At 28.7% G+C, this 11,897-nt stretch overlaps 1 protein-coding gene across 1 annotated transcript; it reads left to right on the forward strand.

Moving 5' to 3' along the window:
- Positions 1-2,433: 2,433 nt before the first annotated feature.
- LOC111674563 lies at positions 2,434-3,402 on the forward strand. Its single transcript, XM_023435206.2, has 2 exons — positions 2,434-2,506; positions 2,586-3,402. Exons 1-2 carry the CDS (start codon positions 2,497-2,499, stop codon positions 3,050-3,052), a joined length of 477 nt encoding a protein of 158 aa, XP_023290974.2. The 5' UTR covers positions 2,434-2,496; the 3' UTR covers positions 3,053-3,402.
- Positions 3,403-11,897: the final 8,495 nt, after the last annotated feature.

The following is an 11,897-nucleotide window of genomic DNA, read 5'->3' on the forward strand; positions in this document are numbered from 1 at the left end:
TAACCTTGCATTCACAATCTTTTACCTTATACAATTTTCAATTAACGGAAATGTCACGTTAACTTCTGTTAACAAATAATTCTAGTTCAAACAACAATACATACACTCCAGGAAATTAAAATAAATACAAATTTTTTATTGTAAGTTAATGACATATTTATTTTGACATTTTAAATTTCTTTTAGCGGCATAGTAATATTTATTGATTAATTTTTTTATAATTTATAGCAATCCATTTTACTACAATTAATTGTGATTTAATGCTATAATACATAAATTTAGAAATTATTAAATAGCCTTTGTGAAATGCTTGGCCAAAAAAAAAAAACATGATTAATTATATCTTAGGTGCGACATTTTAATCTTTATCAGTTATTATTATTATTGTTTTGACTATAAATATACACCAGTAATATTTTGTAAAAAATTTTAATTATTTTAAACACTAAACCATTCAAGTTGTTTACTGCCTTAATTCGGAAGTATGTGTGCCAAGGTTTACATGGACACACAGACGGACTTGGGAAATGATTATGAGCTGATTGGTATACTTTAAGGTGGGTGTAGGACCAATATTTTGTTACAAACATCAGCACAAACCCATAATACCCCCCCTACAGTAAGGACCATATAGTATCCTACACCAGCTCTAGGAATAAAATGTGATTTATTTTTCATAAAAAAGCATTTATGTTGAATTGTAACCTTTCTCCGATATATAATGATGCAAAACTATTTTTCTAAAACATACCATATATGTGAGGTTGGGGGAATTATGGATCGATCCTCATAAAATTTGGTGGATGTATTTCCATTCGTTTTCATAAAATAAATTTATGCTTCATTTCATATTTTTTTTTGCGAATTGTAAACATTAAGCAATTTTCTGATACGTTGTATTAAGGCTGGGGTCAATGAGGGCCGCGGCCGATCTCAACAAAAGTTGGTAGGATCATCAAGACTAGTATATAACGTAGATGTTACACTTTTTGTCGAGATGTGAATATATAAATATGTATTTTATGCGCTAAAAACAGGAATAGTGTGCTAGGTAAAATAATAAAACCAATTTTTAATTGAAAGAATTTTTTTCTCTTGATATACAATTGCCTGAAATGTTGAGAAATCATGGGTTATATTCGGAATATTGTTCACATCTTCATTATTGGTGATTTTCAATAGGAAAATTCTGAAAAGTATGTCTGATAGAATTTTTGCAGATTTAGATACTTTGTCTTGTTTAAAATAAGATTACGTGCAATATTTACCCAAGAAAAAACTTACATTGAAAAGTAATGAGTTAAAATGGTAATAAAACTTCTTTTCACTACTTCTTCATAAACATTTGAGTAAATTGTTTTGCTTACAAAGAAGTTGTTGAGTAAGTTGTTTAGTTTTTAATAATAATGTTGTTTTCTTTTTTTATAAAAAACATTTCTTAATACGCAGTTAAATAAAATGTGCAAACAAAATGACAAAGCCGAAAAGAAAGTCATTACTCGACTACTTCAAAGTAATGCAGTAAATACTCATCGACAATTAAGTGGTTATGGAAGTACAACCATTACCGAGTTTTTGCTGGGTACATTAGAATAAATCGCCTTGCCACTATAGCATTTTAAGGCAGCAATTTAAAATTTGTGTAGAAAATTTGTCAAGGCGTGTTTAAAATATGTTCTAATTGGGCTTATCACTAATAGTGGCAGAAAAACAATTAACTTTATAATTTAGAAATTTAGTGATGAACTCAGTAGCATACAAATAAAAATGTTAGTAAACAATAGAAAAAAAACAGGAACAATAACAATAACAAAAACAGCCAGTAAAAAACAGTGAAAACATGATTGTTTTTTTATTTAAAGTAAAAATCTTTTTAATTCGGATGTGCCGAATCAAAAACACCCTTCTCCAAATCGTATAAGAATTGTTTTTTTTTTCGTTCCAATATATTTTTTGTTAAAAAGTATTTGTAAGTTAAGGAATTGTAAAGTTTCGAACAAGTTTTTCCAAATTATTTTATTTTGTTCCTTTTTGGTTGGCATTGGCATTGATTTTCATATTAAATGAAATCTGTTTGAACAACTTAGCCTAATCTATAATAAACAGTCCAAATGACGAATATTTTGTTGTTCGGCTAAAATTTCTGATTAACAAATATATATGTACGCTCTAACATGGTTTTAACAATTCGACAGATTAATAATTTTATTGTGTTACAAACTAAATGACAAAATCAACATATCATTCATAACAGTTTGGTGTTCAACTGGCTGATAAGAGATACTATTTTTTTTCTTTAGCAGCAGACTGAAGTAGTATTACCATGAATCCAAATACATATTGGTTAATAAAGATAAGTCAATACAATTTTGATTTCCACTAAGAATTTTTATTATTGGCAAACTAGAAAAAATATTATAAATTTGAGTGTTGAGTAGACAATAGAATTTAGTTGATTCTTAAAAGCGGTAATCTAAAGACAATACGGTGAAAAATATGATTAAAGGTGTGAAAGTGTTTAAATCTTATTGAGGAGTGAAAGTATAATAAATATTTACAATTAACGGTTTATTTATAATTTTTAGTTACACTTTTATTGGGTGCCATTTTGGTTTTGTGCACAGCGGCTGTGATTAAAACAGCAGAAGAACGTAACCTTGTAGAAGGATGTGAATCGGAAGATGAATTATGGGGTTCGGAAGATGGTACCAAATTTTATTTCTGTATTGGCGACAATATGGCTATTGAACAATCATGTGAACCTGATACGTTCTTTGTGAAAAATGCCACCGTTTCCGGTTGCGTTCCTCTAGATGAAGTGGCAGATAGTTGTGTTTATCACGTTGAACCAGAGCCTTGTGAAGGCATCAATTTGTTACAACCTCAACCACATACAGACCCTACTATGTTCTATTTATGTACCGAAAGTGGTGCTGATCCCGTGGCATTACCCTGTCCTGATAATAATGCTTTTGCCAAGCAAGACGGTTATTTAGGTTGCTTTGACTGGGCCATGTGGCGTAAAATTCGTGGTTGTGATCCCAAAGAATAAAAAAAAATATTTAAATAAAATTTTACATATATGTTCATAAGCTCCTAATTTATTTCTTTTCATATTTATCAAAAAGAAAAAAAAAAAACACCTGACTGAGTTCTCTTTTTTTTAATGCCTACTTACACTTTATTTAATAAAACTTAATATTACCTTATTATTTGTGTACAAATTTAAAATTCGTTTTTAGATTTATCATTTCAAAATTATTTGTTTTTAGTAGCTATTGATAACAGCCCATATTATACAGTGTGACTTTTAATAAGTTTTTAATCAACCTTTATAAACGTATGTATTTATATTGATTGACATTCAAGTGATGTGAGATAAACGGAAATTAAATCGTTAAATTGTGTTTTTTTTTGTAATTTTTCCACTGTATTAAAAATTTATATTTTTATAGAAAAAAGTAATTAATTTCAATTTGCTAGAAATGTAATTATCTGTTTTGTTTAATGATTAGATATTTAATTTAACTAAATAAACAAATGTTATTAAATTTCATTTTAATGGTAATAAGTTTGAAATAATTTAAAATTTTTATTTATTTAGGTTTCTAGTTGATATATACGCGTATCCGGGCAAAAATTCTTACAACAAACTTTTATTTACATTAAAGTTATTTATGCAGATTTGCAAAGTTTTATTAACGTTTATTAGTGCATTGTATCATTGAAGTTATTTTGTAAAGGGTAGACTGTATGGCGACTTTTATCTCATGAAGTCCTATCATTACGAAAATCGGAAGTGACTTTCAGACTTTAAGAAAGCTAAGTTTTGCAGATTTTTGTTAACATACTAGAGCATTTAATATAATTATGAGCTTAAAAGCCCTTTACGTTTGTATCGAAGCTAATTTTAATTTAATTAATTTTTATTTTTTTTTTTAAATTAATTTTAACCATTTTCAATAAGCTTCATGCATATTGAAATGCCAAATTTTATAAAATGGATGGACAGACAGACAGAAGCACGTAGCTAAATCGACTCAGAAACTCAGAAAACAATTAGTATACTTTTAGCTGGGTGCAGGATCAATATTTTTGTGTTACAAATATCAGCACAAACCAATAATACCCTCCCCACTATAGTTGTGTAGGATATAAATAATATGCAGTATAGCTACTGCATATTTTCAGGCTTTAAGTAAAACAAAACTTTTTACTATGCAGTGGGCTTATTTATACCAACTAAAATAACAAAAAAAATTATATAAAAATTTCTGCAACAAAAATATTTGGTTTAGTTAAATTATTTTAAATTTCAATCCATATTCTGAAATGCTACAAATAGCGCTTTTTCAAACTATCCAAATACATATGTACTGCAGAAAACGTACATACAATAAATATACAATAACCTTAAGGCTACTAGAAGCGCAATGCAATGAATTTGAACATTGCACATGCTGAAACACACAGCTGTTATCACAGTAACTACTCTGCAGTTCTTGGAAGTGAATATTCCAAAGTAAAGATTTTCCTTTAAGAGTTTTTCCTTTTTTGTGATAAGCGGAAGAAATTTAAGCCTACAAAGACTTTACATTTCACTTTGATTATAAAAAACAGTTATGTTTTGCTGATAAAAATAGTATTGATTAAAGGGTATAAAGTGACTATAGGACTATATTTGAATTTTGTTATCGATTGGATAAATACAGAAACAAGTTACTGTTGGGGTCTTAATTGAACTTGTATATTTATGACCGCAGATGCAGCTGTTAGGTGACAATAGAATAACATCAGTAAAACTAACATTAAACAATACCAAAAATATATATGTGAATAGAGTTATTGAGGTAGCTCAATCCTTTAACTGGAAGAATATTTGGGCTTGTCGGACTTGGATGTTATTACTAATTATAACTAATTGTTTTTAATTTAGTTCATCTTGATAACAACTTTTACCAAAAATTAATTTTTGCAACTAATTCAGTGATACTTTTTCTTCTCAAGAAAATTCTATATAATTGATTGAAATTGGTCCATTATTTCACCGAACCAAACGAATAATGCTATTGAGTTTATAGATCTAGTATTTTTACACCAAAAAGGACTTTAAATATTACGATGAAATTCACAGATACAGTATGTCTATCTGTCTTTCTGTTAAAAACACTATGAAATACAAGCAAAAGGTGTCTACATATTTTTATTCAATATTGGTCCAAGATTTTACTGCTGAACTTCAGAAGATTACGTTAACGCTTGAACTTGCTGAAAGAAGCTTAAAGCTGATTTTATAGGAGTCAAATTCTTTTTATTAAATTTTACGAGGATCCTCCATATAAAGTCTCCTCAGCAAACGACTTTAACGTCCACAACGGATTTTTTTAATGTTTTTATCCTATTTATATTCTATGTAGAATGGCCCCAGTGAGTCACCTTAATACTGGTATACTTTCAATAATAACAGATGACACAATCACCCAGAAATACAATAGAGCAAACATTTTAAGTTTTGCATTATAGCCTAAAGGATATTATAGATAGATACAAACACTAACACCATAATTCATACATACATAGATATTTAAAGGCAAACATAAAGAGGTGGTGCATTGAACAGTGGGGAACTACTGTACTAATCTTAACTCTTACCTAAAGGCCCCTTAGTTCACAGAATATACTATTATGGGTCTATGACCAATATTTCGTGTACGTATAACAGCAAAGAAGCATTTCTAATTCGAAGAGGAAAAAAATAGTTAATTTTCTAACAATTTTCAATGACTGCTAACCACTGTATATATTAATAAACTCCGGCGATTTCCTAGTGTTTTCGAGAATACCAGTGTCAGTTCTCGCTTATATGTGTGTATAACTCTATGACAGATGTCATTGGTGTTAGAATTTGTACCGTTTTAAACATATATGAATACAATCATATATGTATGTTTAAATTGCTTTGACGTTTATATTTAGTAGTTTTTATTTGAAAAGTTGAAGTTTAAATTGCATTTAAAACAAATTGTATAGTTAATAATTTAAATTTTTTCTTAAATATCTTTACATATTTTGAAGTTTTTCTTTATGTTTGCAGCACAATATTCTTTTAATTTTTTCGTTGCAACATGTTACATGCAACATATGTTTACTTCAACTGCATGCTCGTTTATTTTTCTTCGATCTATAGTAGTTGATTTTTTTTATTTTCTTTGTTATTTATTTATGATTTATAGTCTTCTGGCATTGCTTTTATATTTATCTACAATTTTTTTTTATATTTTGTTGGATAAATACAGAATATTGCTGGAATTACGTGTAAATATGTAGAAGAAATTTTCTATAGAAATATAAATTATTTATGTGGGTGTTATATATTTTGAATTTATAAAGGTTTGGTAAATAATATATGAGCATAAAGAAAAATTGCATTTGCGAGGCCACAATGATTATACTTGAATTGTTGTTGATTAAGGTTTTGCAATTGAAATGAAATTTAAGGTGATTTATGATGTAAAAGTTATGATAGTATTTTAAGTAGAGGCTAGTCTATGAGTTTAAGGTTCGATTTAAGGATGCTAGTTGTTTTAACTTAAAAAATAGAACAGTCCGGCTATATGATACTATTGTTTGAATTCAAATGTTCAAGTAAATCAATAACTTAAAGAAATCTTACAATCTAAAAGATTAGTAATTTGGCATATTATGCAGTCAGTGTCTATAAAATTACTATTTGTCAACAATTTACTTTTCTAATTAAAAACTTCACTATTCACTAGATTGAAACTCTTTCTGCTATATCTAAATAATCACTTTCAAAATAAACCCTTAAAAAAGAGATAAATTTATAATGCTATTAACATCAGGTGCTGTGAAATAATAAATTTATAAAAGCCCACAATACTTTGAACAAAACGCAAAAATTTCACAAAAAATCACATAAAATTCTCTATGGAAATTTATGATCCACAAACGTGGCCCATAATTATGTTTTATTTTTTAATAAATGCATTAAAGGTGACAAAGAAAGGTATACAAGGACAGTTGAAAGTGTAGTTGTTGCATGTGACATTATGATACTAAAAATAAACGCAAAATATTTTTATCCTCCAGCAAACAAAACCAAGAACACCAGCCAAAGGTATCTGTAATGTTATAAAAAAATATATAAAAAAACAACTATTCATAGAGCAAACGAACAACGTTCATTATCTATGGCAGCAACAGAAACAGCATCAGTATCAGCAGCATGTTAATCAACGACCTGGAAAGCAAAAATGTCAACGCAATTGTGTTTGCTTTTAGGAATTGGCTGGTTCGTTGGCTGGTTGGTTGCTTGGAATATTGTTAGTGGTGGTGTGGTGGCATTAAAACCAACATGGTTGGTTTGCATTTACACTTGTATCTTTGCAACTACAATTGCTTGTGTGTTGATATATGGTGTGTTGATATTTTGCAGGCCTTAGAGAAGGTCCTTTGAGGATGCCTATTGGCTTAATATCATTTTCTGCATCGATTTAACTTTATTTGTCCGTTAATGCAAACCTTGTAGTATAGTCTATAGCTTAGTAGTCTAGTCTATGGTCTCTAGTCTACTCTAGTCTTTAGTCTGGCCTATAGTCTAGTCTATAGTATCTAGTCTACTATAATGTAGTCTTCAGTCTGGCCTATAGTATAGTCTATAGTCTAGCTTATAATCTAGATTAGTCTAGTCTATAGTCTAGTCTATAGTATAGTCTATAGTCTAGTCTATAGTCTAGTCTATAGTCTAGTCTATAGTCTAGTCTATAGTCTAGTCTATAGTCTAGTCTATAGTCTAGTCTATAGTCAAGTCTATAGTCTAGTCTATAGTCTAGTCAATAGTCTAGTATATAGCCTAGTCTATTCTATAAACTGGTCTCAAACTTGTTATTCATTTCATAGTAGATATATAACTTTCTATTGACTTTCAAGACTTAATATGGGCAATTCCATGAAAAAAAAACACGACTGAGAAAATAAAATTCTTATAACTTCCGCATTTTTGAAGATAATTCAACAAAATTTGATCTTTAAAGCACCAAAGACGAAGACTGTTGAAATTTCTTGAATTCGGTCTATTTTTACATATCGCCGCTATACAAACAGACCCGAAAATATCACTTTTTAGCTATAATTCTGTTAATTATAACACTATCTCTAAAAATCGGCAGATCAAAAATGGTTATAAGCCTAAACCTTTATGCCGATTTTTATACTTACTCTGAAGGCGTGCGAATGTCACATAAAAACGTATGGAATTGCCCATATGCCATCTGTCAGCATAGAAGAACCTTAAAGATATTCTGCCTTATACACAAACTTTTATTAAAAGTTTATAAAACAAATTTTCATGTATTATTTATCCTATGTATCAACCTTTGATAAATGTTTATGAATAAGACCCATTTTATTTCCTAATAAGGCCCTTTTTAAGGCCTATTTACAACTGCTTCCCACTTCTGCGGAGCTAATCTGTAGATATAAACAACATATATACGCACACACATCTATTTATGCATCAGATGTTTGGAGGTTATATCATTTGCATATAACATCCGTTACTTGAACTGGTATTTCGGTTGTTTTTTAGTGTCGCTGAAACTGCAATAATGGGTAGAGATGTGTAACTGTTGTCTTATTGTTTTAAAGCAAACAAATTTTCTACGTTTAAATCTACTCTTATAGAAAATTATATTGCAAAAACACAAGTCTTTTCAGAGAGTCTATGGGAAGTTTATGAAAATCTGTTTCAAAGGAAAACATTATAAAATAGATGCAGATAAAGGTTTCCAGGGGCAACACTTGTTAATAGTGTGTATTTCCACATGAATTATATGATGTAGCTTTAGTTTTTTTCTTAGATGGTTAAAATTTAAAATAAAGTATACATTCTTTATGCGTTAAAATTCCGAATAATTACATTTAAACCTTTAATCAGCCAAAATTAAAAGTATATTTTTAAGTTGTACGTTAATTCAATGAGTATTTATATTTTAAAAAAGAAAATCTATTTAGATACTAAGTATTTCTATACTAAAAATAAAACAAAATTATACCTTAAGGCCTGCTTAGTGCAAAACTTAAAAGCATACCTTTAGGCGTAATCGTCATTAATTGCCAGCAATTAATTTCAATTGTACAAATTTAGTTTTTCTTTTGCCTGCTTTTTAACTCATACTTTTACAGAAATTCCACATAATACTATTTAATGCCATTAGCTTAATTTGTTTGAATATCTATACGAAATGAAACGAAACCTTTTTATTTTTTTCTCTTGTTTCCTTTTTTGCTGTTTAATTTTCCTATATATTTTTTTAGTTTCTGAAGGATTCGTTTGGCATTAAACCAGTTTATTTAGTATAGTACCGCATAACGGAAACATCATTATTATCAACAGAATCATCATCATCATTATCGGTTGGTAACATATCCGTTTGCATTAGATCTATTACGTGGGTTATTCCCTTCGGAAATAAATGAATTTTTCATTTGTTTCTTTGGTGGTACTTAATCTACAAATTACTACAATTTCCAAATGTTGTTGTAACAACTAGCAGAGTGTATGGGAAATAATCATCACCACTCTTACACAGGGTATTGCTTAGTTCTGTATATACATACATGTGTACGTATCAGTCATCCGCATCCCAAAGGCCAAAGGACGAATTACACAGACTCATAGATACTGATAGAGAAATGTTTGGTAATAGTTAACACTAACTTAACACATTGCTTAATATCTGGTTGAGTGTTTTTATACTCAATTCCACTATAAATTAAGGAAAGCAATTTTTGTTTATGCTGGTGTTAGGGTCATTCAAAAATAGCTTTTGGTTTTAAGAAAAATCAAAAATATCTTTATTACTTTCGTGAAATCATCATCTCGTTTGAAATTTTCTTAAAACATTCTTGATTTTTCTATTCTGCCACACCAAATGGCCGCTTTTTTTAATCTCGAAATGTTCAAAGTATCCTTCCTCGTCCTCAAAACATTTACCAATTGACCCTTTAGTTGTTATTCATTTTTATCCCAAAATTTCTTCGTTTATGTTCATACAACTGTCTGTTGCAGAAATTTCTCTTAGCATCATTGTTAAAATGCTTGCGAAAATTTATACATTATGACTGTAGATTTCCAACCCAATGAGAAATTTTTTTAGCCTTAAAACATCTGAAGCATTTTGTTAAAGGGTCATTATTGGCCCGCAATTGCTGCTTAAACCAAATAATTTAAATGTCTCTAATATGTGAAACAAAACCTATTAAGCATATAAAACTATATCCTTAAACCAATTTCCTGCCGGTCATATTATCTACCACCATCATCACCATTAAGCAAACTAATGATTCCATTCTCATCGTTACTCTTGCTGTATTATTCAAGTACGATTGGTATATTTTTAGCAAAATTTTATATATTTAGCTAAATTTAAGTTGAAGTACAAGTGGAATTTGAACGATAAGTAGCGCTTGATAAGCATTTTGTTAATTGCCAAAGTACTAGAACTGAAATTGTTTTATTTTATCCTGAGAAATTTAGTGAAAGATTTATTGTTAGTTACAAACCCATTGTTGATATCGTCTGTTACCCTTGTTTTTTTTCTCCTTCTCTGTCCTTTTTCCAAGTGCTCTTAACTAAGGCAGGAGGGCAGTTCAGCTAAATATAATTCAATATTTGGAGAGACCAGATTATTGTTATTTTTTCTATTTGTTTACCATAATATTACTAAATGGTTTAGTTTAGCAATGAGAAAACAGACAATTTGGTTTAATGTTCTTTGGACTGTTAAAGAGGTCAGATTAATGTTTATGTAATGAAAAAAAAAACAAATCTTACATTTTTAACAAAATATTAGATGTAAAAAATATATAGATAAATTAATATACCGGATACCCTGAATTGGAATTTGAAGCTCATAAATATATCAAATAGATCACTCCCGAAAATGTCCTTAATTACTTTAACACTTAACTTTAATGCTAACTAAATCCCTCCACCAAGTTTTGTTAGAATCAGCTCTTTTTTTATCCTGTCCAAATATTAGCTTTCTAAAGGATTCCTTTCAAAAATTATGCAAATACACAGAAAACTGTTTTCTAATCCTTTCGTTCTTTGAATTCTTTGAAATTTCCAAACTTTTTTCTCTCAAAAAAAAAAAAAAAAAAAGAGTCAGCCTGGTCACTTTTCCAACAACATGAAATTGATTGCACTTGAACACATTTTGTCGATTATCTTAATGGTTTTTACGATGTGTGAGTGGGTCTGTAGTAGTTGATGCCAAAAAGGATTTTATTATTAAGAAATTGAAGAAAATCGACAGTTTATATGTTTGTACTAGTTTTATGTTATTGAAATAATTTATAAGTATGAGTCTATGTCGAAGGATTAAACATTTGTACTACAAAGTTGTTATTCATTTAAGCGTGTATTTCTGTTAGATATAAATCGAAATAAGTTAATAAGGGTTAAGAGCAAAGATTAACAATAGTATATTTGAAATTATAAGCAATACAAGCATAGAAAGTGTAAACAACGTTTTAGAAATTCTAAATTGATTAGAATTCATGAAAGGTTTTGAATTATTTTTTTGGTTTTCAATTTGTGTTTCATTGCTTTATTCCCTTATTTATAAACATCATTTTATTTAGAGTGTAATTTCATTATTGATTAGGATTTTAATTTTATATATTGTTAAACAAGTTCTATGAGTTAAATTGAATTCAATTAAATTAATTAAATATAAGAATTAAAAATCTTTATAACTCTTAATATTGCAATTTCTACTAATGAATCTTTCACTTCTGTGAAACTTCTTTTTTTCGAAAAGTTAAATTAACCACCAATTAAGCAAATTTATTGCTTACTTATAAGGAATATT

The sequence above is a fragment of the Lucilia cuprina genome, chromosome 4, assembly GCF_022045245.1.
Source record: "Lucilia cuprina isolate Lc7/37 chromosome 4, ASM2204524v1, whole genome shotgun sequence".
Classification (NCBI taxonomy): Eukaryota; Metazoa; Arthropoda; class Insecta; order Diptera; family Calliphoridae; genus Lucilia; species Lucilia cuprina.